This window comes from Electrona antarctica (genome assembly GCF_951216825.1).
Source record: "Electrona antarctica genome assembly, chromosome: 18".
Lineage (NCBI taxonomy): Eukaryota > Metazoa > Chordata > Actinopteri > Myctophiformes > Myctophidae > Electrona > Electrona antarctica.
The window spans coordinates 44710225-44738085 of NC_136799.1; the positions used below are offsets into that span (position 1 = coordinate 44710225).

Sequence of the window (27861 nt, forward strand, 5' to 3'; positions counted from 1 at the left end):
TACTCTGAGGGAATGTGATCTCAGTGCAAACAATTGTCAGCGTTTTTTTGTATAATATGCAAGCAATATATTTTTTTCTCCCTGTTCTCCCTACGGTAACAGATATCACAGTAAAAACCATTACAGTATGTGTGTCACTGCCCGTTTGTCAAAATCGCAGTCTTTTCCGGGAATATGTTTTGCTTAAATGGACTGATATATTAATAATACAGAAGCCTGGCAAGAGAGCAGAGTGCAGTGTCTTTTTGAGGTAGTAGCACCTAGACGTGGGATTCTTTTTTTTTTTTTTTTTTTTGGAAATTTACAATACGATTTCAACTTGCTGTCACAGAGCGCAATGAAACACGCGGCAAAACGGTTATTTCGACACAAACTGCCGTTTGTGAGAAGAAGTTCCCCGAATAAATAAATATTATGTTTTCTGTCCCTCTGGGGTTTTTTTTTTTTGGCGAGGGATAGAAATCGAAGCCATAAACAAATGCAACAAGGAATGAGACTTTAAAAAAAAAAACGGCTCACAGGTTGAACATAGGCTGGGCTTGGGGGAGTGCAATCTGATTACCTCAACAAGCTTTCAAAGAGATCCCTCCGGGTCACTCCAGATACATTTGAGGGGGGGGGGGGGGAATAGCTACCAAACTGGTGGGAAGAACGACGATAGCTGAAAATCGACGAGGAAACAATTAATGTGCAGAGCTTAGACAAACTTTCAAACCTCTCTTCAAGCAGAACCCCCAACGTGAGGGAGGGGGGGTGGGGGTGGGGGGGAGAAAAGAAAAAAGCGACAACACGGCTCTCCTCTAAAAAGCAGTGGTTCTCAAAGTGGGGTCGGGGGGGGGGGGCAGCCCTCAGGGTTTCCACGAGGGGGTTTCCAAATGGACCCGGACCCTTACAGGTCTGTGACTCTTTGAGACAAATGAAGCTAAAATGGACCCCCTAACTGGTCCCATTTAGTTCCACTTTGACACTTTAGAAGAGTTAATGGGTCCTTGGAAGAAGAAGAAGGAAAGAACACATTTGAGAACCACCGCTCTACAGCCTCATGGCCGATAGAACAGTAACAACCAAAAACCCCCCCCCCAAAAAACGGATCTCAAATTAAACGAGTTCAAATAAAGAGGTATTGTAGTTACAGTGCAAAAAAGATGAGAAATTCAAGCTTAATACAAAAAAAAAAACATAGCACCAAAAAAAAAAAAAAAAAAAAAAAAAAAGGAAAAATAAATGCATGCAATTAACTGAGGTATTCAAGTGAAAAGGGGCATTTTGTTTGTTTGTTTTTAATAAAAAGGGAGAAAAAAAAGGCAAGAAGCAAAAATGTGTCTAAACTGTACGATGAAAGACAACACAAGGCCGGCATCCTAGATCCCCTAGATTCCTTATAGTGTCACACCCGCTATAAGCTTTGGTAAGATGAGGACGTGATGACGACGAACCAGTGTGCTCAAATAAATTGGCCTGGTTCCTAAAAGACGACCACTTATCATTATTATTTTTTTTCTTCTTTTTTTTTCTTCTTTTTTTTCATTTCAAAAAAGGTTTCAAAGGCGTCTTTAAATATGTTATCCAATTTGTAGAAAACTGCAGCATATTTGTATCAAAATGCGACGATTCGATCGGTGGAAAGACAGTTTTAGTGCTCAAGAATGACTCGTCAAATTCAGCCATTCTTGGTTATCAAAGAAAAAAAACTGAACAAAAACTAAACTATCTGAAAACAAAGATATTCACTAATGTCAAACAACTAAAGATCTCTCTCTCTCTCTCCGTCTTGCTTGCACGCTCACACACTCTAGATATATTGATAGGTTTTATAAGGTTTATAATAAGCCATCCAGTTGTCATGGTTAATACATAAGCTACAACAAACATGCAACCTCAAGTGCGGTTAAAACATTTTTTTTTGTTTTTTTTGTGTGCGTTTTTTTTTTCCTCTTCGTTTTCTCCTTTTCATTTTCTTTTAATTACAGTAACCGGGAATGTTGACAATTCCTATCCGACTCGTAGGATATGAGGGTGGGCCTCAAGCATCTAAGGCGCAGAATATCATAAATGTCATTTTACATGTGTATATATATATATATATATATATATATATATACTTTTGCTACGAATATGATTTTGTCAGTCAGACCACACGATTCTCTCTCTCAAAAACATAAGAAAAGAAACAGACCCTAATGGAATAAGTGCAATAATGATTAAGAATACCACTTTTTTGTTTAATTTTTGTTTTCAAGACAGAAGTGCCATGGTTTGATTTTCTTTCTTTCTTTCTTTCTTTCTTTCTTCCTTCTTTTCGTGCCAGTGGTGTCTGTGAGCCAACGGTGCCCTTTCTAAACTGGCACTAGTGCACAGGCTGAGGAGTTTAGCGTTTTGTTTCTTGATTTTTTTAGGGTTTTTTTTTTTCCCGTATTTCCCAACTTAAACATTTTGATTTACAACCTTTATTTTATTTGAACTATATACAGTCTATCACTACGATAAGCTTACAAGAGCCTCTCACTGCTCGGAGGTTTGACAAAACAAAACAAAACAAAGGAAAACAGTGAAGAATAACAGACATAGCGACCTGACCTCTTTCTTTTTTTTGTCCTTTTAAAAACATTTTGCAAAACGTTAATAAAGCACTCGTGTGATTACACAAAAAAGCAGAGAAGGGGAAAGTAAAGATTGTGTTTGCGCAAAAAAAGAAAAAAAAGAAAATAAAAGAAAGAAAGCATCCATTGAGTGAAATCCGTTATGAGTCATCAGTTCTGCGTCTGGTGTTGCGTCTCCACAGTGTTCCCAGAATGCCTTGCGTCGTGGCCGTTCAAAAGGCATGAAGATACAGGGCTTTAGCATCGCGTTGCGTTTTTCTCTCTCCCTCTCTAACTCTTTCTTTCTTTCTTAGCTTCAATAGCTTGGGGCGCTAACGTTTTCAGGGGGGGAGGGGTGTTGGGTTTTCCGCCAGCGCGAGAAGAAGCTTTTTTTTCCTGTTTCGTCGTTTTTTTTCAGTTGTTTTGGACCTGAGGTTGATTGGCTTTGAGGCTGCGCAGGGCGCGCCGCGCCGCCGCAGACTTGGCGATCCGGTAGCTTCGTCCGACGCCCTTGAACTTGCCCTTGCCCACCACCTCCACCGTCACGCGCACCTTGCCGTCGTACGTCCTCTCCGCAGGGCTGTGTGGGGGAGGGGGGAGAAGGGGACAGTGTTAACCCATTTAGACCCGAGAACGATTCCACAAATGCCTTCTAAATCCTGACATTATTCTGAAAAACCCTATGTTTCTTTCGTTCTCAAACATTTTCATGTCAAGGACCCCCAAAAATATATGTAATTGGCCGCCGACCCCCCATCTGAAAATATGTTGTTCCAGGGACCTCCCCCCAGAAGCAAAGATATGAGTTAAAAACGTTGACTCTGTAACAATATATATTCAAAGATTCGAGGCACATTTCCGTGATTTTCCAAAAATAGCAGACCTACAAGCTCGTCTATGAGCTTGTAGATCTGCGATTTTTCAATAGCTAAAGTATAACATAATGCTAGAAACAACAGAAGGGGTTCCAGAATGGGTTAATTCATTGAGACCTGGAACGCATCCATGTCACGTTAGCGTTTAACCACATTAACCATTAACCCATTTTGGGCGGGAACCCCTTTTGGTGTTTTAAACATTATGTTATAATTTAGCTATTGAAAAATAGCAGATCTACAAGCTCATAGCGCGCCACCGAGTGGCGCGCTATGAACTTGTAGGTCTGCTATTTTTGAAAAATCGTTAAAATGTGCCTCAAATCTTTTCCGAAAATGATTTTTTCGACGTCAGGCCTGAATGGGTTAATTCTGACGGCGATTTTTGATTTAGTCAGTCTTTTGAATACCAGAAAGATGAGTGTACAGGGTTTGATGAGGTCAGGTCAACGTATGGAAATGTCAGAACAGGTCAGATCCATATATGGAGATCCAAGGGTGGCAGCGGGGGCAGTGTCTTGACTGTGCAGGGTTTTGATGAGGTCAGATGGAATGAATTCTGTATTGGCCATATATGGAGCGTGTCACAAGGCGTGACGGACGGACTGACTGGTTTTGCAGGTTTTCATAGTAAACTGCGCACAATAAACATTTGGTTCGAGTCATTTTAGTCGACTACATCTACAGTTGATTTTGTCGACACATGGCATCTTAATGGCTGATTTTATATTTGGTTGCATGCTGAAAACAGCCGAGCTCGTAGATCGGCTATTTTCAGAGTGCAACCAAACACAAAATGACATGTCTTTTAGTTCTACTGGATGTCTTGTCCACTAGTCCCTCGAGGCATCTATTTTTTATTTGTCGACGAAATTGACAGAATAATTTAGTCTTAGTTTTTGTCATCATGGCTTAGTTTTAATTTAGTTTCCGTCAGTGGGAAAAAGGTAGTCAATGGACATTTGTCGTCATAGGTCATAGTCGACAGGGCAGGAAAAGTAATTGACTTTGCGTATATCCAAAATGTTTTATCGTACCTATGTGCTGTTAAAGCAATTTGAAGTAATCAATCAATCAATGAATAATGGAAAACAGAGAACCAAGAAGTGAATCTCAACTTTTTTTTAAAACATTTATTTCAAGGGCTCCAAGTTTGAATAGACTTAGAGAGAGTACAAATGGAAGCAAATGGACCCTTGACGGTTAGTTAGTCATATATTAGTCAGTCATATATTTTCGTCTCTCTCAGAGTTCTAGAGCGGCTATGGGTCCCGACGGTTAAGAAAATAATGACCATGCTCAGGGTGAGTGACATAAACGTAAAACAATTAAAAAAAAAAAAAAAAAAATCTTTTTTTTTTTTACCTGAACTTGGCAGTTTCTGGTTCCATCTCCAGCAACTCTCGGACAGGGGAGCGGGGCACATTCGCAGAAAACTTCTCTGTAAAGGAGGAGAGGAGGGGGGGGGGGGGGCACGGTAATGAAAAACGAAACCCCCGAATAATATATACCACCTCAACTCTGCAAATTCCTCCCAGTAATATGTCATCATCACAGGCAAGTATGAGAGAACGGCGGCGCAATCAACCCGGCGGTTCTCCCGTACCCGACGTGAACAGCCCAGACAATCAGGGAAGGCTAAACGAAAAAGAAAATTGGTTTCCACTTTTTTTTTTTTTTTCTTCCACGGGTCTCGTCCTTACCTATAAGTGGCCTCATCATTGGATAATACACTTGCCACACAGTCTCCAGTGACATCCCGCTGTCCATGTAAATTGCGCCGGCCAGCGACTCGAAGATGTCCCCCATGGCTTTGGGGACCTCGATGTCCTCCTCCTTCTCCTCGTCCTCTTCCGAGCGCCGCAGCTGTGTGAGAGAGGAGGGGGGGGAAAAGAAACCCGAAGGAACCGGTTATCGAGTTTTTCTTGGATTGATTGAGTAGTTTATTGAACATAAATGTCGAAAAAACAGTGTGTCAGGATATGCGGGGCCGTCGGGTTCAGCGTCTCTCTCTCTCTCTCTCTTTGAAAACAAGACCTCGTGCATACAAAATGAAAGACACAGTTAACCCATTTTGACCTGAGATCAGATTCTAAAAATGTCTGACAGTTTTCTGAAAAAGCTATGTTTCTGTCAGTCGTTCTTCGATTTTTCAAAAATAGCAGACCTACAAGCTCGTAGATCTGCTATTTTTCAATAGCTAAAGCATAACATAATGCTAACACCAAAAGGGGTTCCCGCCCAAAATGGGTTAAAAGTAAAAATAAATAAAAAACATTGCTTCACAGACGGAAACTCAACAACTCAACAAACAGATTGAAGATTCTCCCGACTTCTTGTTCAATTAATTATACAGTGTATACAATGCATCTATCTATTATTTTCTCATCAGTTCATTTTAAATGACCTTTTTTATATAAATTGAATAATCACAACGCATGTTTGTATATAAAAAAACCATGATTAACCCAAACCAATTGATTTACTTTTGTATCATTTATTTTGAGGTTTTTCGCACATAGACATAAACAACAGACTTACAGTACACACTTAACATGGAGGACAGTGTACACCATAGGCATATAAACGTAGATGCCCCTTTCCGGCTCTGGAGCGTATATGTGCTCAAAGGGAGGGCAAAACATTCCCGAGATTCCTTGCGAAGCCCCGCGGAAACATGAGTGTGAGTCACAGAGCGCATGTTGGGGTCTGTAAGTCCCGGAAAAGATGCGCTGTGATTGGCCAGTAATCACTTGAGTGGCAGCGTGACGTAACGTGCCTTCCACACTTCCGGCATATACTTCCTCTCCCAGTGGTGAAAAAGACAATTAAAAAAGTAGTTTGAGTGGTCGAAGGCTTGGGAACAGTGTGACCTGTGCCCCCAGACACCAGACAGTGGCCTTGTGGTTAGAGTGTCCGCCCTGAAACTGGGAGGTCGGGGTTCGATCCCCGGCCGGGTCATACCAAAAAGACTGTAAAAATGGGACCCAATGCCTCCCTGCTTGGCACTCAGCATCAAGGGTTGGATTGGGGGGTCAAATCTACTAATCAAATGATTCCCGAGCGCGGCACGGCTGCAGCTCACCGCTCCAAGAGATGGGTCAAATGCGGAGAACAAATTTCACTGCGGTAACGTGTGTGACAAATCGTACGACTTTGACTTTGACCAGTGTGTGTGTGTGTAAGTGAGGGTGGGCTGTCCTTTCATGATAAAAAAAACAGTAAAACACTTTGGAGTTTTAAACTTTGTTGCAGAACAGTGTCGTGCAAAAAGAAAATATTGAAAATAGCGGGATCTACTACTTCGGATGTGTTCTTTGTACTGCCTATAATGCCATGACATCATATTTTATTCTATTTAAAATGTTATAATTGATTACATTGAATAGTTTGATTAACTCTTACACCCGTATTGGAATACACTACCCCCTACAAAGCAGTAACTACACGATGTTTTGGGCCGATCAATAATGGGTTAACCCATTCTGGACGGGAACCCCTTTTGGTGTTTTAACTAAGCATTATGTTATGCTTTAGCTATTGAAAAATAGCAGATCTACAAGCTCATAGCGCGCCACCGAGTGGCGCGCTACAAGCTTGTAGGTCTGCTATTTTTGAAAAATCGTAAAAATGCGGCACAAATGGTCAGCCAAATGAGATATCGGCAAATAAGTGACTAATTGTAAATAATTATGTTCTTTAGGTAATCCTTTATCAATTTCCCAGAACCGATGGAAACCCCGTAAGTCTTAAAACGTATTAAAAATGCAAATCAAACAATGAAAACATAACTCGTGTAACTCGTTATTGGGGAGGGAAGCTTTTTACACAATTAACTTGTGTAACTCGTGTTAGGGAAGGAAAGTGTTCAATTACATGTTATACGACCAAATGTTACTACATGGTCTGAATAAATACCAACGTTTCAGCGTGATACCACTTTACGAGCACTTTTTCCCCCATTTTTCTATCCGCTTGATTTTCTTGACTTGTGTTCCCCCTCTTTCTGTGTCCCAGTGCCCCCCCCCCCCCCCCCCCCCCCCCCCCCCCCCGAGGCATAAAATAACTCTCTGCCCGAATCAGCAAAAAAAAAGGCCAAGATAGACTGTTCTAGACAACGTGTTTGTGGTTCCTTCGATACTCCCACAATCACGAGAATATAACACAGAAACATAGCTTTTTCAGAATTTTTTTAGAATCGTCCTCGGGTACAAATGGGTTAAACGTGAGAAGAACCTATGAGAGAGAGAGAGAGCGGGGGCCTCACCTCGGAGTCCATGCCTTGCATCTCGTTCTTCTGAAACTAGAAGCTATGAGAGAGAGAGAGAGAGAGAGAGAGCGAGAGAGAGAGCGAGAGAGAGAGAGCGAGCGAGAGCGAGAGAGAGCGAGAGAGAGAGAGAGAGAGAGAGAGAGCGAGAGAGCGAGAGCGAGAGAGCGAGAGCGAGAGCGAGAGCGAGAGCGAGAGCGAGAGCGAGAGCGAGAGAGAGAGTGGGGGCCTCACCTCGGAGTCCATGCCTTGCATCTCGTTCTTCTCCAGCTGGAATTGCACAAAGTCGTCGATGACGTGGAACAGCTCCGGCGACACGGCCTAGAATGCAGAGTTGGAGTTTGACAGCAAATCATTTAGATTTTTAGTTTTTTTTATTTACTAGGCATGGTCTCTTCAATAGCTTTCATTTGGTTTTGGTCACCCGGAATGCTTTAGTTGTCGGTGTGGTTTTAGTCGACTAAATAATAATAATAATAAACTGTATTTATATAGCACCTTTTTTTACAGTGTCACAAAGTGCTTAACAATATCAAAACAACAGTGTTACATAACAATCAAACAGCAGGCAGAATAAAATGACATTATCAAGGGAATTAAAAGCATACATTGGTTACGGGTTTAAAAAGGCTTTTCCTATAAAAGTGGGTCTTTAATTTAGTTTTAAAAATAGCCAAGGAGCTAATAGACCTCAGGTCAGATGGCAGGCTGTTCCAGAGCCTGGGAGCCCTGCTTGAAAAGGCCCTATCCCCCTTTGTCACCATGTTTGTTCTAGGCACCTCTAGTAGCGCTAAGGTAGAGGTAAATGTCGTACGATTTTAGTCGACTAAAGGCTCATACATATCTGGATATGTATGAGCCAAAATACATTTTAGTTGACTGAATCAACTGTAGATTTAAGGCCTATTCATAGTCTGGATTTTCGGTCGTTAGGTGACCACCGAACTACAACATGACGTCACGAGCCGCGGTGAAGAGCAAACCACCGCCACCGATCCAGCCCCTCTCTCTGTTTTTACTCACCACCACTCAACGTTATTTCAGCTCCGGTGGTCAGCTCACCACCGGAGCGGTGGTCACCTCACCACCGAAAATCCAGACTATGAATAGGCCTTACATCTACAGTTGATTCAGTCAACTAAAATGTATTTTGGCGGCGGGCCTTGATGCCACCGTAATGGCTGATTTTACACTTGCCGGAAATAGTAGATCTACAAGCTCACAATGCGTCGCATCTGCTATTTTCAGCATGCAACCACGTGCAAAATGTGTCTTTTACTTATAGTGGATCTCTTGTTTACCAGTCCCTCCCTAACATTTTGGTCTAGTTTTTATGCGTTGACAAAATTGTCGATAATATCGATTCTTAATTTTAGATGTCGAAGCTTCATTGTCACATTTAGTTTCCATTTAGTTTTCGTCAAGTGGAAAAAAGGCAGTCGGACATTTTCTCACCACGGTGTCAGTCGACGCAAATCAACGCTACCTTGAAGTACTTGTGGTAGTCGTACTATCAACGTTACCTTGAAGTACTTGTGGTAGTCGTACTATCAACGCTACCTTGAAGTAATTGTGGTAGTCGTACTATCAACGTTACCTTGAAGTACTTGTGGTAGTCGTACTATCAACGCTACCTTGAAGTACTTGTGGTAGTCGTACTATCAACGCTACCTTGAAGTACTTGTGGTAGTCGTACTATCAACGCTACCTTGAAGTACTTGTGGTAGTCGTACTATCAACGTTACCTTGAAGTACTTGTGGTAGTCGTACTATCAACGCTACCTTGAAGTACTTGTGGTAGTCGTACTATCAACGCTACCTTGAAGTACTTGTGGTAGTCGTACTATCAACGTTACCTTGAAGTACTTGTGGTAGTCGTACTATCAACGTTACCTTGAAGTACTTGTGGTAGTCGTACTATCAACGTTACCTTGAAGTACTTGTGGTAGTCGTACTATCAATGTTACCTTGAAGTACTTGTGGTAGTCGTACTATCAACGTTACCTTGAAGTACTTGTGGTAGTCGTACTATCAACGTTACCTTGAAGTACTTGTGGTAGTCGTACCATCAACGTTACCTTGAAGTACTTGTGGTAGTCGTACTATCAACGTTACCTTGAAGTACTTGTGGTAGTCGTACTATCAATGTTACCTTGAAGTATTTGTGGTAGTCGTACCATCAACGCTACCTTGAAGTACTTGTGGTAGTCGTACTATCAACGCTACCTTGAAGTACTTGTGGTAGTCATACTATCAACGTTACCTTGAAGTAATTGTGGTAGTCGTACTATCAACGTTACCTTGAAGTACTTGTGGTAGTCGTACTATCAACGTTACCTTGAAGTACTTGTGGTAGTCGTACTATCAAAGTTACCTTGAAGCAGTTTTGTTTTTGGCAGCACATTTGGATTTTAGTTTTCTTGAATAGTTTTCATTTAGTTTTAGTCACATTTTAGTCACCTGGAAGTGTTAGTCTAGTTATAGTCGACAAAATATCATAGGATTTTAGTCGACTAAATCTACAGTTGATTTAGTCAACTAAAATGTATTTTGGCGGGCCTTGATGCCGTCGTAATGGCACTTACACTTCCTGAAAATAGCTGATCTAAAAGCTCACAACGCGCCACGTTGTGAGCCTGTAGATCGGCTATTTTCAGCATGCAACCAAGTGTAAAATGACTTATACTGGATCTCTTGTCCACTAGTCCCCTCCTAACATTTTAGTCTAGTTTGACGGAAATGGTCAGTATATTTCGTCTTAGTCATCATAGCTTAGTTTTTGTCAGTGAAAAAGGTAGTCGACGATCATTTTTCGTCTTAGTTTTAGTCAACGCAAATCAACGCTACCTTGAAGTACTTGTGGTAGTCGTATTTGACGGCCAGGGAGGCGAAGATGGTGTTGTTGACCAGCGCTGAGCGCAGGTCCGTGAGCACGCCGGGCGAGTGCTGGCGCGGGTCTTCGTAAAGGTGCTTTGTTATGAGGTAGTCGAGGATGGCGTCGCCAAGGAACTCCAGCCGCTGGTAACAATCTGGGGTGAGATGGGAGCAGTGGTGGAAAAAGTACTCAATTGTTTTACTTAGGTAAAAGTACCAATACTGCGATTTAGAACTACTGCGTTACAAGTAAACGTACGGAATTGAAAATGTACTTGAGTAAAAGTACAAAAGTATCAGCATCAAAATGTACTCAAGTACTCATATTGCAGAATCAATGTCCCATTTCACAAGTTCAAAATGTGTACAGAATCTATCTATTTTCAAATTGATAGGAGGCATGGGTGAAGGACCAGGTGTACATGTGATGGTGTTGTAATGGTAGGAGGCATGGGGGTGAAGGACCAGGCGTACCTGTGATGGTGTTGTAATGGTAGGAGGCGTGGGGGTGAAGGACCAGGTGTACATGTGATGGTGTTGTAATGGTAGGAGGCATGGGGGTGAAGGACCAGGCGTACCTGTGATGGTGTTGTAATGGTAGGAGGCGTGGGGGTGAAGGACCAGACGTACCTGTGATGGTGTTGTAATGGTAGGAGGCATGGGGGTGAAGGACCAGGTGTACCTGTGATGGTGTTGTAATGGTAGGAGGCGTGGGGGTGAAGGACCAGACGTACCTGTGATGGTGCTGTAATGGTAGGAGGCGTGGGGGTGAAGGACCAGCAGGCGTACCTGTGATGGTGTTGTAATGGTAGGAGGCGTGGGGGTGAAGGACCAGGTGTACCTGTGATGGTGTTGTAATGGTAGGAGGCGTGGGGGTGAAGGACCAGGTGTACCTGTGATGGTGTTGTAATGGTAGGAGGCGTGGGGGTGAAGGACCAGGTGTACCTGTGATGGTGTTGTAATGGTAGGAGGCGTGGGGGTGAAGGACCAGGTGTACCTGTGATGGTGTTGTAATGGTAGGAGGCGTGGGGGTGAAGGACCAGCAGGCGTACCTGTGATGGTGTTGTAATGGTAGGAGGCGTGGGTGAAGGCCTGCAGCAGGTAGGCCTTGTTGTGGAAGGTGTAGCTGATCTTCCTCTCGAAGTTGTCGAAGCCGGAGATGAGGTGGTGGAGGGTGCGCTCCGCGTCCGGGTGGTCCAGCATGCAGCGCGGCGGGATCTTCAGCCAGCCGTAGCGGAGGTCTGCGGGGTCCGCCGCCTCCGCCGCCACCACCTGGTGGACGCTAGCCCCCTTGTCCACCGGTAGCACCTGTGGGGGGGGGGGTGGTCAATGCATGGATTAAAGCTAAATAAAATCTCACAAGTGAAAAAATGTTGCTGGGCCAAGTCCTAAATGTGTGTCCCACACACATTTTGATTCAAAGGACGCGCATACACGGAATTAGCGTAATTAGTGTTATTGTTACGTTCTGTAAAAATACAGAAAATACTTATGTCCAATACATGTATTTCAAATACTACCCATCCCTGTCAACGACAATTTCATATCACATTATTTTTTCAGCATTCGAGCCACGGGGACCACCATTTGATGAGATTTAGCATCTCAGACCCAAGACTCCTTCCATGCATGAGGAGTCCAAGCTGCTTCTTTTCACCTGACAGGTGGGGGAATTTCCCTGGCCGGAGTGGAAGGAACCCGTTATTCCGACCAGTTCCTTTCCCCTCCATCAGGCGCCCCGGCTGGACTGAGGCAGATTCTAAAAACGGCTTCTAAATACTGACCTGAAGTTTTCTGGAAAATTTCAAATATTTATATAGCAGCATCGTTTATTTTTTATTTATTTTTTTGAATACTGTACAGAGCCCCAAAAAGGGGTTCCCACCCAGAATGGGTTAACAATAATAATGCAACTCTTGAGAGCGTAAAATTAAACCAAATGAACCCGTACGGGTCCATTTGGTTTCATTTTACGTTCTTAGAGAGTTAAAGCCCTCCCCTCCCCTGGGGTGAGTGGGGTAAAGAGTTAAAGATCTATCGGGGTCCATTTGGTTACCAACTAGCTGGTGACCACCTGGAATCCCCTCAAGGACCACTGGTTGAAAACCACTGGTTTAAGCAGTTAAGGACGAGGGTCCCTGTGTGTGTGTGTGTGTGTGTGTGTGTGTGTGTGTGTGTGTGTGTGCCTTAAGAGTATATATATATATATATATATATGAATAGAGACGGCACCCGGAGGAAACCCTGAGGCGAGATGGACATAGTGGCCGAATTTGGTATTGCAGCGCTGGGCCAAACACATGAACGCGCTGGTCCGTTGACTATCAATGCGCACGTTCATGATGACACGTGAACGCCGTTTCATACGCGAACGCATGCAATGATAGTCAACGGCACAGCGCGTTCATGTGCTTGGGCCCAATCCATCCCAGAATGCACTCTGTTCCTACCCGGAAGGAGGAGTGAAATCGCCTCACGCGCTTTTGAGCAACTTAATGCAAGTGGACGGGAGGAGAAATCCGGTGCCGTCTCTATTCATATACATACCCTAAGGTGCGCGCGCCTCACCTTGAGCCCCAGGGAGCAGAGGAACATCTGGGCGGCCCGCTCGCCGCAGCTGGTCAGGTAGCAGCCGAGCAGCGCCTCCACGCAGTCGGCGATGCTCTTGTCGGCGATGCACTGCTCCGTGTGCAGGTCGTAGGAGATGGACTGCTTGCCGCCGGCGCCCTCGGCGCCGCCGCAGCTCTCCTCCGACGGGTTCCAGAAGCCCACCACGAAGTCGTCCTCCTCGCCCGCCTTGCTGGGGTCCAGGTAGCACATGGCGTCCCACGAGCTGTAGTCGAACTCCTCGCCCTGCTCCGCCACCACGATATGGAACACAGTGAAATGTGTCACGTCTCGGTGTTCAAGGTCAAATATTGCCGTATCAAGAATACGATATTACCGTTAAATGTCATAGTCTATATTTTGGAAGGCAGAATCGACGATATATCAACGACATATTGATAATATGGATATATATTGCGATACCGGTGACCTTTTTGCGATGCTGACATTGCGCATGTTCATACCTTTGCTGTATATACGGAACATAACCTCAAATTGCACCTTCTTAAACTAAATTGTGTTGTATTTATGGAACATAACCTACTGTGAAACTGTTCACATAACGTTTACCTAACTGTTGTTACTACAGGGAAAACATGCACATGTACATATGTTACTATTTTTTATTTGTACTCTTTGAATGCTTTTTCTTGCACTCATTACTCTATCCCTTTGTTTGCTGTGCTTGCTGTGGTTTGTTGTTTGAATGTTATGCTATCTATATGCTGCTGCATTGTCTGTAAAGCCAAAATAATAATAATAATAAGTTTTACTCTTATGTACTGTCCTGTACACAAGGTGTAACAATACAGTTGTACTCTTATGTACCTGTACATAAGATGGAACAATAGAGTACAACCTTGAACCTCGCTAACGATACGATAACGACACATTGCGCAGGCAGCCTTACCCCCGAGGCCGACGAGTGGCCGCCACCGCTGGGGGTGTTGGTCTCCGACGGCGGGTAGTGGGCGGCGGCGGCCGGGTGGTGCGCCGAGTGCTTCTTGGGGGGCTTCCACTCGTGGGGGGATTCTGGAGCTGGGGTTGGAGGAGGAGGAGGCAACAAGCAAGGTTATTATCCTCAATTAGACCTGAGAACATATTCTACAAAGGTCTTCTAAATCATGACCGTTTTGTGAAAAACCTTATGTTTCTATGTCAGTGGTGCTCAACCTTTTTCATGTCAAGGACCCCCAGAATTATCTGTATTTGGCCGCCGACCCCCATCTGAAAATATGTTGTTCCAGGGACCGCCCCAGAAGCAAAGACTTGAGTTAAAAACGTTCGCTCTGAAAGAATATATATATTCAAAGATTTGCGACACATTTTCAAGATTTTTCAAAAATGGCAGATCTATGAGCTTGTAGATCTGCTGATTTTCAATAGCTAAAGTAGGGGGGGGGGGGGGGTCCCTGGAACAACATATTTTCAGATAATAATAATAAACCTTTATTTATATAGCACCTTTCAAAACGAGGTTACAAAGTGCTTTACAAAAAAAAAAAAAAGATGGGGGGCAGAGGCATATTGCATATCATTTTTGGGGTCCTTGACATGAAATATTGAGCACCACTGATACAGAAACATGAGGTTTTTCAGAAAACTGATTTTGAAGACATTTTTTTAAATTTCGACGTCAGGCCTAAATGGGTTAAGGAAACATGAAACAATCACTGGCTAGGGGCTGGATTATGTCTTCATTTAGCTGGCAGTATGCTCACAGAATACTCTGGCTGGCCAGGGGGAGGCAGTATAGAGACCAGTTCCTTTTACCCCTCCATCAGGCGCCCCCCGGCTGGCCAGGGGGAGGCTTTCGTTATATTCAATCAAAGAAAAAGCTACATGCCATGCCATTGACCTTTTGCAGACCGTCCGCGGCCATGTTTCCATCAGAGTTTGGAAGCACTCGTTTTCAGTAAAGCAATGTCCTGCTGCCTCCTGCATCATGTGCTAATTCAAAACAGGTGGTACGGAGGGCAGTTGAGTGATATCTAACGAGCACTTTCAAACTCCAGCACTTAGACAAAAAGAATCACCTGCAAGGACACAAAGTAGCTCATAACATGTCTACAGTGGGTTTTTATGAAACAAACACTTTGAGGATAGAAAGGGGTGCAGTACTTAGTTTAGACAGTACTTGGTCATTGGTTAGACCAGTCATTAGTCCTACAACTAAAACTAAAATCTCAAACACTCACCCTAAACCTAACCTCCCACGGGGCAGCACACCTAAACCTAACCTTAACCCATGTCTAACCAATGACTAGTCTAAACTAAGTATGCACCCCGATAGGAAGAGAATAATTCAAGCTTTCCGTACAGCTGTAATGTCGGTGAGTTTGACGTTGTGTAATACAATCAGATAGGACTTTTCTGTTTGGATGAATGGGCTGCCAATGGGAAGTTGCACCTTGTTAGCACCCTGCCATTAACTTATATGGTAAGATGGCCACGGTCTGCATATGGAGAATGGCGCCACTTTTGCTGTTCAGCACTTTGCTCGTGGGCCGTTTTGTAAATGTGCTTTAGAAATAAAATGGACTTGACCTGACTTTAAGTAAAAAATGTTTTCTTTCAATTCTCGTCGGGAGCTTCTACCCACCTGGGGAGGAGGAGGAGGGGGAGCGGGGGGAGGCGGCGGCGGCGGGTGGGGTGGGCGAGGAGGAGGAGGGGGGGGGGACCCCCCGAGGAGGAGGCGCCGCCCAGCGAGATCTTCTTGCCGAAGGCGCCGGAGCCCATCAGCATGTTGTCGATGAACTTGATGTGCTCCTGGTAGTACTCCAGGTCGTCCTCCAGGTTCACCTCCTCCTCCTCCCCCCCCTCCTTGGGCTGCTCCTCCCCTTCCTCCTCCTTCAGCATCAGCTCCTCCTCCTCTTCCTCCACCTCGTCTTCGTCCTCCTCGTAGGAGTCTCCTCCCGCCGCTGCTCGCCCGTTGGCCTGCTGCTCTTCTTTGACCTGGAAGAGAGAGAGAGACCGTCGAGCCCCCGTTAAACGCAGTTTCGTCGACTAAAAACTAAGACGAAAAATGTTCGTCGACTTCTTTTTTTCCACCCAAGGAAAACTAAATGGAAACTAAATTAAAACTAAGCTATGATGACTAAAACTGAGACTAAATGTATTGACAATTTCGTCAACAAATAGAAACTAGACTAAAATGTTAGGAAGGGACTAGTGGACAAGAGATCCAGTATAAGTCATTTTACACTTGGTTGCATGCTGAAAATAGCCGATCTACAAGCTCACAATGCGCTGCAGTGGACAGTTTCAGCAAGTGTAAAAATACAATCATTACGACGGCATCAAGGCCCGCCAAGATACATTTCAGTCGACTAAATCAACAATAGATTTAGTCCACTAAAATCTCATGATATTTAGTCGACTAAAACTAGACTAACACTAAAACATTCCGGGTGACTAAAATGTGACTAAAACTAAATGAAAACTATCCAAGAGACTAATGACTAAAACTAAAATCTAAATGTTCTGGCAAAAATAACACTGCCGTTAACACATTTAGACCCGAGAAGAGATTCTACAAATACCTTCTACATTTTAGGAAAAACCTCATGTTTTGTCGTTCTCAAACATTTTCATGTCAAGGACGCAAAGAATAATATTTAATTGGCCCCCCAATCTGAAAATATGTTGTTCCGGAACCCCCCCCCCCCCCCCCAGAAGCCAAAAATTGGAGTTAAAAACATTCGCTGTGAAAGAATATATATTCAAAGATTTGTGCCACATTTTTCAAAAATAGCAGATCTAGAAGCTCATAGCACTTGGCCCTCGACATGAAATAGTTTGAGCACCACTGACATAGAAACATAGGGTTTGGCACCGAGTGCCACGCTACGAGCTTGTAGATCTGCTATTTTTGAAAAATCGTGAAAATGTGGCGCAAAGCTTTGAATATATATTCTTTCAGAGCGAACATTTTTAACTCAAATATTTGCTTCTGGAAGGTCCCTGGAACAACATATTTTCAGATCAAAGTCGTACGATTTGTCACACACGTTAGCGCAGTGAAATTTGTTCTCCGCATTTGACCCATCTCTTGGAGCAGTGAGCCGCAGCCAAGGAGCGGAGAGCTGCAGCCGTGCCGCGCTCGGGAATCATTTGATTAGTAGATTTGACCCCCCAATCCAACCCTTTGATGCTGAGTGCCAAGCAGGGAGGCATTGGGTCCCATTTTTACAGTCTTTGGTATGACCCGGCCGGGGATCGAACCCCGACCTCCCAGTTTCAGGGCGGACACTCTAACCACAAGGCCACTGTCTGGTGGGGGTCGGCCGCCAAAATACAGATAATTCTTGGGGTCCTTGACATGAAAAGGGCTGAGAACGACCGACACACAGGGTTTTTCAGAAAACTGTCAGGATTTAGAAGACATTTGTAGAACCGTCCTCAGGTCTAAATGGAGTTCAGGAAGGAGACGTGGATGGATTACAAGCGCGAACCATATCGTCGTGTCTTAACCCATTTAGGCCTGACGTCGAAATTTAAAAAATGTCTTCTAAATCCTGACAGTTTTCTGAAAAACCCTATGTTTCTATGTCAGTCGTTCTCAAACATATTCATGTCAAGGACCCCCAAATATATATGACATTGGTCGCCGACCCCCATCTGAAAATATGTTGGAGCCTCCCAGTAGCAAAGATTCGAGTTAAAATCTCACTCTGTAACAATATATGTTCAAAGATTTCAGGCACATTTTCACGATTTTTCAAAACAATAGCAGACCTACAAACTTGTAGATCTGCTATTTTTCAATAGCTAAAGTATAACGTGATGCTTTAAAACACCAAAAAAGGGGTTCCCGCCCAGAATGGGTTAATCAAAATAAAAGCCGTCGTTGCTCCTGATGCCGTGGAAGGCCCTCCAGGAACAGCATTTGACTCGAGGTGCGGCCGAGACCCTCGAGAGGGATTAGGAGGAGATTACGGAGAGGCTTTTTTGGGAGCTCCATTAACCCATTCAGGCCTGACGTCGATTTTTTTTTAATTTTTTTTTCTAAATCATGACAATTTTCGGAAAGATTTGAGGCACATTTTAACGATTTTTCAAAAATAGCAGACCTACAAGTTCATAGCGCGCCACTCGGTGGCGCGCTATGAGCTTGTAGATCTGCTATTTTTCAATAGCTAAATTATAACATAATGTTTAAAACGCTAACGCTAACGCGACATGGATGCGTTCCAGGTCTCAATGGGTTAACCGCCGTACAGCGGGTCATCTGAACACACAGGCCCTCTGGGACGCTACGGCGAGACGAGGCGAGGCGAGGCGAGCGACCGGGGCCAAGTCTGTGAAGTCATGGGTAACGTTAATACTCCTTTATCAAAATGCATATGCAATCAGGACTGCGAATGCATTAGTCTTTGTGTGTGCGTGTGTGTGTGTGTGTGTGTGTGTGTGTGTGTAAATCCCACCGACCATGAAAACCTAAAAAAATGCAATCTGTGATGATAACTAATTGACCAATTGCAGCATCCCTTTCAGTCTTACAAAAAAGAAAAGGTAGGTAGGTCGTCCGACAGGTTCAACTTGACCAAGTATTAAACCTGGGGCGAAGGGGGGGGGGGACTCTTTGTATTTTTCCTCATAGAAAAGTACTATGAAATCGTATGTGAGCCACGCCAAAACACTTCGAGTGAGTACGTTCCTGTGGTGCGGGGTGAGCGCCTTCCATGCTGACAGAGTCCATGATATCACAAACGTTAACAAACAGTCAAGTGTGGAAGAAAGTGACCTAGATGCACTCCATAACAAGGCACTCACACACAGCGGAACTCTAGAGAGATGCCTCCTCAGCCAGCTGGCCCTGGAACTCCGGGCACAAACACAAACAGAGCCACAAGATAGAAAACCCATTGGACTAAACCAAATTATAAAACAACAAAAGGAAAACTACCTGACACATTGGAAAGAAGCAACACAAAAGCAGAGTAAACTAGAATGCTATCTGGCCCTAAAAAGAGAATAGACAGTGGCAGAATACCTGAGCACCGTGACCGAGCCAAAACAAAGACAAATCTTAACTAGGTACTGACTCAGTGAGCAGTCTTGCGATCGAGAAAGGCCGTCATAGGCAGACCTGTATCCCGAGAGAAGACAGACTATGCACCCACTGCACACAAAATTAAGTGGAAACCGAGCTACACTTCCTAACCATCTGTCCATTGTACCAAGACATCAGAGACACATACTTCCCACAGATTACAACCACACACGAAGATTTTGAAAACATGACCAATGACAAAAAACTCCCATATCTGCTGGGCGAAGTACAACAATGTGCAAACACAGCAGCAAGATTTGTGAGTTGCTGTGATAGGTGAAGGATATCAAACGGAACACAACCACCCTCCCTCTCACCACCAACCTCGTCCGAGTCCCACTTAGCTGCTGCCCCCTCCCTCCCTCTCACCACCACCAACCTCGTCCGAGTCCCACTTATCTGCTGCCCCCTCCCTCCCTCCCCCAACAACCAACCTCGTCCGAGTCCCACTTATCTGATGTCCCCTCCCTCCCTCCCCCAACAACCAACCTCGTCCGAGTCCCACTTACCTGCTGCCCCCTCCCTCCCTCCCCAACAACCAACCTCGTCCGAGTCCCACTTATCTGATGCCCCCTCCCTCCCTCCCCAACAACCAACCTCGTCCGAGTCCCACTTATCTGCTGCCCCCTCCCTCCCTCCACCAACAACCAACCTCGTCTGAGTCCCACTTATCTGCTGCCCCCTCCCTCCCTCCACCAACAACCAACCTCGTCCGAGTCCCACTTATCTGATGCCCCCTCCCTCCCTCCACCAACAACCAACCTCGTCTGAGTCCCACTTATCTGCTGCCCCCTCCCTCCCTCCACCAACAACCAACCTCGTCCGAGTCCCACTTATCTGCTGCCCCCTCCCTCCCTCCCCCAACAACCAACCTCGTCCGAGTCCCACTTATCTGCTGCCCCCTCCCTCCCTCCCCCAACAACCAACCTCGTCCGAGTCCCACTTATCTGCTGCCCCCTCCCTCCCTCCACCAACAACCAACCTCGTCTGAGTCCCACTTATCTGCTGCCCCCTCCCTCCCTCCCCCAACAACCAACCTTGTCAGAGTCCCACTTATCTGCTGCCCCCTCCCTCCCTCCCACCACCAACCTCGTCCGAGTCCCACTTATCTGCTGCCCCCTCCCTCCCTCCCACACCAACAGTGTTGATTTTGTCGACTAAAACTAAGACGAAAAATGTTCGTCGACTACCTTTTTCCACTGACGAAAACTAAATGGAAACTAAGCTATGATGACTAAAACTAAGACTAAAGATACTGACAATTTCGTCAACCAATAAAAACTAGACTAAAATGTTAGGAAGGGACTAGTGGACAAGAGATCCAGTAGAAGTCATTTTACACTTGGTTGCATGCTGAAAATAGCCGATCTACAAGCTCACAACGCGTCGCAGCGCGACGCGTTGTGAGCTTGTAGATCGGCTATTTTCAGCAAGTGAAAGTCATTACGCCGGCATCAAGGCACATTTTGTTCGACTAAATCAACTGTAGATTTAGTCGACCAAAATCGTATGACATTTACTGTCGACTAAAACTAGACTTAACACTAAAACATCCCACGTGACTAAAATGTGACTAAAACTAAAATGAAAACCATTCAAGAGACTGACCAAAACTAAAATGTGCTGCCAAAAACAACACTCCCTCCCCACCACCAACCAACCTCGTCCGAGTCCCACTTATCGGTGAGGCTCTTGTCCTGGTTGACCACGTAGCCGGGAGGCAGCCAGTTGACGGGCGGGTCGAAGATGGAGACCACCATCCTGCTGGGGAGGCCCTTCTTCTTGCCCAGGCGGTAGAGGTTACAGTTGCTCACCTGACGACCGCGGCACAAACGCACACAAAGAAAGAATATTAAGACCTATAACATAAAAGTCAACTTTTTCAATTTCTTTTGTGTTTTTGGGACTCTATGTGTTTTCTATCCCCACAAATAACCCATTTTCAACATATGGAACAACATATTTTCAGATGGGGGTCGTTCTGGGGGTCCTTGACATGAAAAAGGTTGAGCAACAGTTTTCTGAAAATGTGTCAGGATTTAGAAGGCATTTGTAGAATCTTAATATAGCTTTTAACCACTTGGACCGTTATTTTAGTACTTTAGCTGTTGGTAAAACGGCAGATCTACAACTGACACTTTTTTTCCCTTCAGAAAACTGCCAGGATTTAGAAGACATGTAGTCTAAGGTCTTAACATTAACAAGGTTAAGTAAACTAGTCACCCAATCGTATGTCGCCGTGGTGGCGACCTGTAAGTATAATATTTCGACTGATGGGGGACAGCTGAGCCAATCAACGTTAACAATGATTATACTCAATTGGCTATTTATATAGCGATTTTAACCCATTCATTCTTTCTCTGCTATGTACGAATATGTTTGTAACCCCCCCAGCTATGGGGCGTTATTTGCTAGGTACGAACAAGCGTGTTAGATCTACAAGCTTATAGCTTGCAGATCTCCAAGCTTAGAGCTGATATTTTTCAATAGCTAAAGTTCTAACATAATCCTTAAAACCGTTCCCATCCTGAATGGGTTAATGATCCACAGAAAACAACAGAATTCCGTTTTGTCCCTCCTGTTTTTAAAATTGTATTTATTTTTTGGGCCATTTTCTCTGAACACGGGACACTCTGCATAAGCCAATGTGCTATGGTTAATGGCTAATGCTTAAGTCCTAATTTAGTCATCGTAGCTTAGTTTATATTTTGTTTTATTATGTCCCAAACCGCCCCCACCCCTAAGGTCTTCCATTGCTGGCCTGCTCACTTTGCCTAAAAAACAAAAAAATACGGTGAAGCAGCTTTCTGCTTCTGCGGGCCGACGGCGTGGAACAAACTCCCACTGTACCTTCGACAGGCAGACATTTTTAAAGCACAGCTCAAGACCCACTTCTACACTCTTGCTTTTAATTGATCTTTTAAATTCCTTGTTATTCATGTCCTCCACTGTATTGCATTACCGCTATTATCTTTAATGTTTTATGCCTTGCTTTTCTTTTCTTTCTTTCTCCATGGCTCTGTAAAGCACTTTGAGCTGCATTTCAATGTCATGAAAGGTGCTATACAAATAAAGTTTTATTAGTATTATTATTACTTATTTTTTTACGTTTTCGGCAGCGAAAAAAAAGGTAGTCGTCGGAACATTTTTCCGTCGTCGTTTTTTCACTTCTAGTCATTTTTACTAGTTGACTAGTTGCCTAGTGACTAGTTTACTAGTCGACTAGATGTTTAACTACGTATTATGTAAAAAATATATATATTTGTACTTTTTAAAACTGTATTGGTGACTATAACTATAATCCACCTGATCGTGAGGCAAAAAATAAATAAAAAAAATTCTTATCAACTAGTCAACTAGTACCAACAAGGTCCACTAGTGGATTTACTAGTCGACTAGTTGAATAGTCGACCTTCTTGCTGCGCATGTAGGAGAGGTGTCCCTCGTGTTAATGCCCTACAGTGGAGCTCACCTTCTTGCTGCGCATGTAGGAGAGGCGTCCCTGTAATGCCCTACAGTGGAGCTCACCTTCTTGCTGCGCATGTAGGAGAGGCGTCCCTGTAATGCCCTACAGTGGAGCTCACCTTCTTGCTGCGCATGTAGGAGAGGCGTCCCTGTAATGCCCTACAGTGGAGCTCACCTTCTTGCTGCACATGTAGGAGAGGCGTCCCTGTAATGCCCTACAGTGGAGCTCACCTTCTTGCTGCGCATGTAGGAGAGGCGTCCCTGTAATGCCCTACAGTGGAGCTCACCTTCTTGCTGCGCATGTAGGAGAGGCGGCCCTGTAATGCCCTACAGTGGAGCTCACCTTCTTGCTGCGCATGTAGGAGAGGCGTCCCTGTAACGCCCTACAGTGGAGCTCACCTTCTTGCTGCGCATGTAGGAGAGGCGTCCCTCGTGCGCGTCGGGGTAGGTGCAGAACAGGTAGGTGGTGATGCCGTGCTTCAGGAACGAGTCGCCCAGCATCTCCAGGCGCTCCAGGTTGAAGCCGTCGCTGGCGTTGGACAGGGTCAGGGCCTGCAGGATGAGGCCCGGGTTGGGCCCCAGGCTCTTGGTGGTGGTGGACTCGCCCAGGATTTGCTGTGAAAAGAATATATATATTCTATTCAAAAAGATTTGCACACGTTTTCAAGATTTGTTTTATTCTAAAATAGCAGATCTTATACAAGGTCGTAGCGCCGCAGCACAAGGTGCCGGGGTGATGTGCACGCAGATCCGACACACCAAAGGTCCGACGTGCGGTAATCACGCGTCGCTCCCGAACATGCGTTGGTCCGACATGCGCTGCTCCCGTGCTTGCGGTTAGGTTTCTGGTTTAAGGACTTCAGTGTTTTGTACCATACTATTGTATGAGTACCGAACAAAGAATGTTTGCTTTCGCCATCTTTGTTGAAGAAGAGTCTGGGCACTTAGGCAATTAGGGCAATTAGTTAGGTTAGGGGTTTGGGTTAGGTTGTCGGTCTAATGACCGTCAGACCAACAGTATGTCAGAACCAGAGCCTTAGAGATAAAAAAAAATTGTGCATTTATATAGCGCCTTTATCCAAGGCGCTTTACATAGATTGTGCATTACATTCACCCATTCACACACCGATTGCGGCGGAAGCCATGCAAGGTACCAACCAGCACATCGGGAGCAATTTGGGGTTCAGTGTCTTGCCCAAGGACACTTCGATATGTAGACCGGAGGAGCCGGGATTCGAACCGCCGACCCATGGATCATTGGACAACCTGCTCTACCTCCTGAGCCACAGTCTCAGAAGTAGGCAGAAATGCATTGGACTCGGGCAACAGCCCAGCTTTAATGATCTTAAATCCCTTTATTTGAAATTGTTTTGTAGTAACAGTACAACATAAACATTAAAGAGACTTTAGTTGTTGCTGTACAATACTTTAAAACAGTTGTCATGTTGCCACTGTGTGAAAAGAGGAGTTAACGGGCAATTACGGGAACTGTATTTTACCCGTAAACCCAGTGGCGTGCACAGATAGACACTAGGGGGTGCTAGAGCACCCCCTGCCCTTTTGGCAATGTGCCCTTTTGAAAAAAATAGCAGATCTACAAGCTCGTAGCGCGCCACTCGGTGGCGCGCTATGAGCTTGTAGATCTGCTATTTTTCAATAGCTAAAGCATAACATAATGCTAACACCAAAAGGGGTTCCCGCCCAAAATAGATTAAGGCAACCGGCCGGTTCCACGCGCTGCACAAGGTGCCCTTTTTTAACTTGAGCACCTGCCCCTCTAAATGTCTGTGCACGCCACTGCGTAAACCTCAAGTTTAGCAGGCATATACATGTAATATACGGTAATATACAGGTGTGATGGTACAATTCGGGAGTTTGTTGGAAAGATTAACGGGAGTTTCCTGTAATATACACATCCGTATTCCAAGCATGATTACACATGATTAAAATAGCTCTTGTTTGCGCCGCCCTCGTTGAAAAACAATGCATTTCCAACTCCAGCTTGTCTCAGTTCAGGCTGCATGAACGGCGCTCGAGCGCTCGGTTTCTGCCCCCCTCAATATCGCAACTCTTCTATTAGATGGCTCTGGTCGGAACTAAAGCCTGTACCCATCGGTGCCGCGCTATGAGCTTGCAGATCTGCTATTTTTCAACAGCTATAAAGTTCAAAATAATGGTTAAAGTGGTTAAAAAGTTAACACGATACACAAGGAGATCGCTGAAGAAGGAAAGGCCAATTTATTTTTTAATAAAATGGTTTGATATCAAAGGAAAAAAAACCTAGACTCCTCCTATACACGTCCAAGGCATCCCGCGGTTTTGATTCTAAAGACGCGTATACACGTCATTAGTATAATTAGTGTTAACACATTTAGACCAGAGGACGATTCTATTGTCTTCTAAATCCAAACAGTTTTCTAAAAAACTGTTTCTATGTCAGTCGTTGTCAAACATTTTCATGTCAATGACCCCCAAAAATATGTAATTGGCTTCAGACTCCCATCTCAAAATATGTTGTTCCAGGGACCCTCCCAGAAGCAAAGATTTGAGTTAAAAACGTTTGCTCCGAAAGAATATATATAATCGACATTGGCGGCAAATTTTCACGATAAAAAAAAAATAGCAGACCTACAAGCTCGTAGCGCGGCACTCGGTGCCGCACTACGAGCTTGTAGATCTGCTATTTCAATAGCTAAAGTAAAACATAATGCTTCTTTACCGGCAGGGCGGGTAAAGGTGCTGTGTTGTCGTCGTGGTGGGGCGGCGGCGCCGTGGTTGGGATGCAGGCTGAGGTAGCTTTATTCACGTGGTCCGATGAGGAGGAGGTCGGAGGAGGAGGAGGAGAGGGCTGCTGCACAGGAACTGAGGTAGTGGTTTGTATTGATTCGGTGGCCTCTGGCGGCGGGAGCCGGGAGGCGCGTTGGCAATTGTCGCGTTGGTGGTGGTGAAGGTGCTCGTGTTGGTGGCCGACTAGGGCAGTGCCGTTGGTGAGGTTCCTTGTGCGGTCAGTGGCGTCGTCATTGTCTTCTCCTCCTCCTCCTTCTCTGGGCGTCTCAGGGGCCACTCCTCCTCCTCCTTCGACGGGGGTGGCGGTGGCGGTGGTGGCGGCTCGGGGACCCTGCTGCTGGGTCTCCTGCTCGTGGAATAAAAGCAAAAACAAAAAGTGATGTAAATAGATTTTCAATGTAATGAGTCCCTGGGATGCAGGGATGGTCTTTTAGAATGAGTCCCAGGGACATTATGAGTTCAACGACGTTAGGAGCCATATTTTGCCTTTTTTTTTTTTTTAACAAATTGCAGCATTTAACTCCCATTTAATTTGATATGGTTATAATGTGGTTATATTCATGTAGAAAACATAAGAAGAAATGATTACTATAAATAAAGCTAGCAAAAAAAATAGAATAAAAAACAGTACAGTAGTACAGTATAGTGCATCCCGTGGATGCAGAGGTCGTTGTTTTATCGCGTCCCTTAACTATAAACTGCGTTTTGGGATGCACAAAATGCACCCTATTTTAATCTCTGCAAAAAATAAAAATCTCAAGACTGAAAAATGTAATGACGACGTTTTAGGTTATGATCGCTCGGTGCCGCCGTTCCACGCGACAGCCCAAAACCCGGCTGAGGATGTCACAGATTGTGGAGGCATTTCTGAGACCAATGCGTTTTCTGGAAGATACTTCTAAAAACGTGTATTCTATTGCTATAGTTTGATCACTTTCCAAATACTTTGGATAAAAGCGTCTGCTAAATGACTGTAATGTACTCTTTCCTCTGAAACTAACGAATGGACCGGAAATTAGACAGAAATGTCCTGGCGCGCAGCACGCTTTTCACCGAAGGCTTCTATGGAATCCATTCTATGGTGACTGAGAACTTTAACCATTTTAGACCCCTTTTGGTATTTTAGCATTATACTTTAGCTATTGAAAAATAGCAGATCTACAAGCTCGTAGCGCGGCACGAGCTTGTAGGTCTGCTATTGTGCCGCAAATTTGGAATATATATTCTTTCAGAGCAGAACATTTTTAACTCAAATCTTTGCTTCTGGGAGGGTGCCCCTGGAACAACATATTTTGAGATGGGGGGGGTCGGAGACCAATTACATTACATTTTTGGGGTCCTTGACAGGAAATATTGAGCACCGATGAGGTATTTCAGAAAATTGTCAGGATTTGGAAGACTTTTTTTTTTTTTCGACGTCAGGCCAAAATGGCTTAACCCATTTTGGGTGGGAACCCCTTTTGGTGTTTTAAACATTGTTATAATTTAGCTATTGAAAAATAGCAGATCTACAAGCTCGTAGCGCGCCACCGAGTGGCGCGCTACGAGCTTGTAGGTCTGCTATTTTTGAAAAATCGTGAAAATATTTATTTCAGAAAACTGGAGGATTTAGAAGAATTTTTAAAAATGTTTAGGTCAGGCCTAAATGGCTTAATCCATGCCTGTTGCTCCGACGGGGGGGCGTGGCCGGGGCTAGGGGGCGGGGGCTGGGCGTCCGACGGGGCTACAGTTGGCGCTTGGCGTTTACAGTGATCGTCGTCGTCCTCGCCATCCTCGCCGTCCTCCTCGTCCTCCTCGGTGCACGAGGAGATAAAAGTCTTGCTGTCGATGGAGCGCTTCCACCCGAAGTCCAGGTTCGGATACCTGCGGAAAGGAAAGGTAAAGAGAGAGAGAGAGAGAGAGAGAGCGAGAGCGAGAGAGAGAAAATCATAAAATATTTCATTTATTTTCTTTCTTTTTTTCTTTTAGGTTTTATGACCTCAGTTACACCCTGAACTTTGAACATTCAGTGAATTTTCCGTGGTTCCGGGGGTTTTCTCGGTGTGTTCCGAAGCCTTTTGAGCTGCAATGAAAACAGGCAAAAAAAATCCCTCAACGGTGAACTCCTATGTCATACATGGGATTTGTGGACTCTTCACCTCACAGTCCACATGAGGCCAAAAATCAAGAGCACTTTGTTTGAGCCAGACAACCCCCAGACCACAGAAAGTCTACTGCATGTTAACCCATTCAGGCCTGACGTCGAAATAAAAAAAAAGAAAGATTTGAGGCACATTTTAACGATTTTTCAAAAATAGCAGACCTACAAGTTCATAGCACGCCACTCGGTGGCGCGCTATGAGCTTGTAGATC

At 44.7% G+C, this 27861-nt stretch overlaps 2 protein-coding genes across 2 annotated transcripts in view; both read right to left on the reverse strand.

The window, feature by feature from the left end:
• Nucleotides 1-1888: 1888 nt before the first annotated feature.
• On the reverse strand, nt 1889-11798 carry LOC306941922 (endoribonuclease Dicer-like; the record flags this gene model as incomplete). Its single annotated transcript, XM_079527560.1, has 7 exons — nt 1889-3159; nt 4820-4895; nt 5158-5320; nt 7956-8042; nt 10569-10750; nt 11070-11225; nt 11330-11798. The coding sequence occupies 7 exons, from the start codon at nt 11796-11798 to the stop codon at nt 2994-2996; spliced, it is 1299 nt and encodes a 432-aa protein (XP_079383686.1). The 3' UTR covers nt 1889-2993.
• dicer1 (dicer 1, ribonuclease type III) overlaps nt 11738-27861 on the reverse strand; it is an 89446-nt gene continuing 73322 nt past the window's right edge. The window contains exons 24-31 of the mRNA XM_079527398.1: nt 27171-27372; nt 25442-25855; nt 23122-23337; nt 20919-21071; nt 15805-16157; nt 14113-14240; nt 13164-13448; nt 11738-11903 (exon numbers count right to left, since the gene is read on the reverse strand). Of these exons, the coding sequence (XP_079383524.1) occupies nt 11878-11903; nt 13164-13448; nt 14113-14240; nt 15805-16157; nt 20919-21071; nt 23122-23337; nt 25442-25855; nt 27171-27372 (1777 nt within the window). The 3' untranslated portion in view covers nt 11738-11877. The remainder of the gene's footprint in view (nt 11904-13163; nt 13449-14112; nt 14241-15804; nt 16158-20918; nt 21072-23121; nt 23338-25441; nt 25856-27170; nt 27373-27861) is intronic.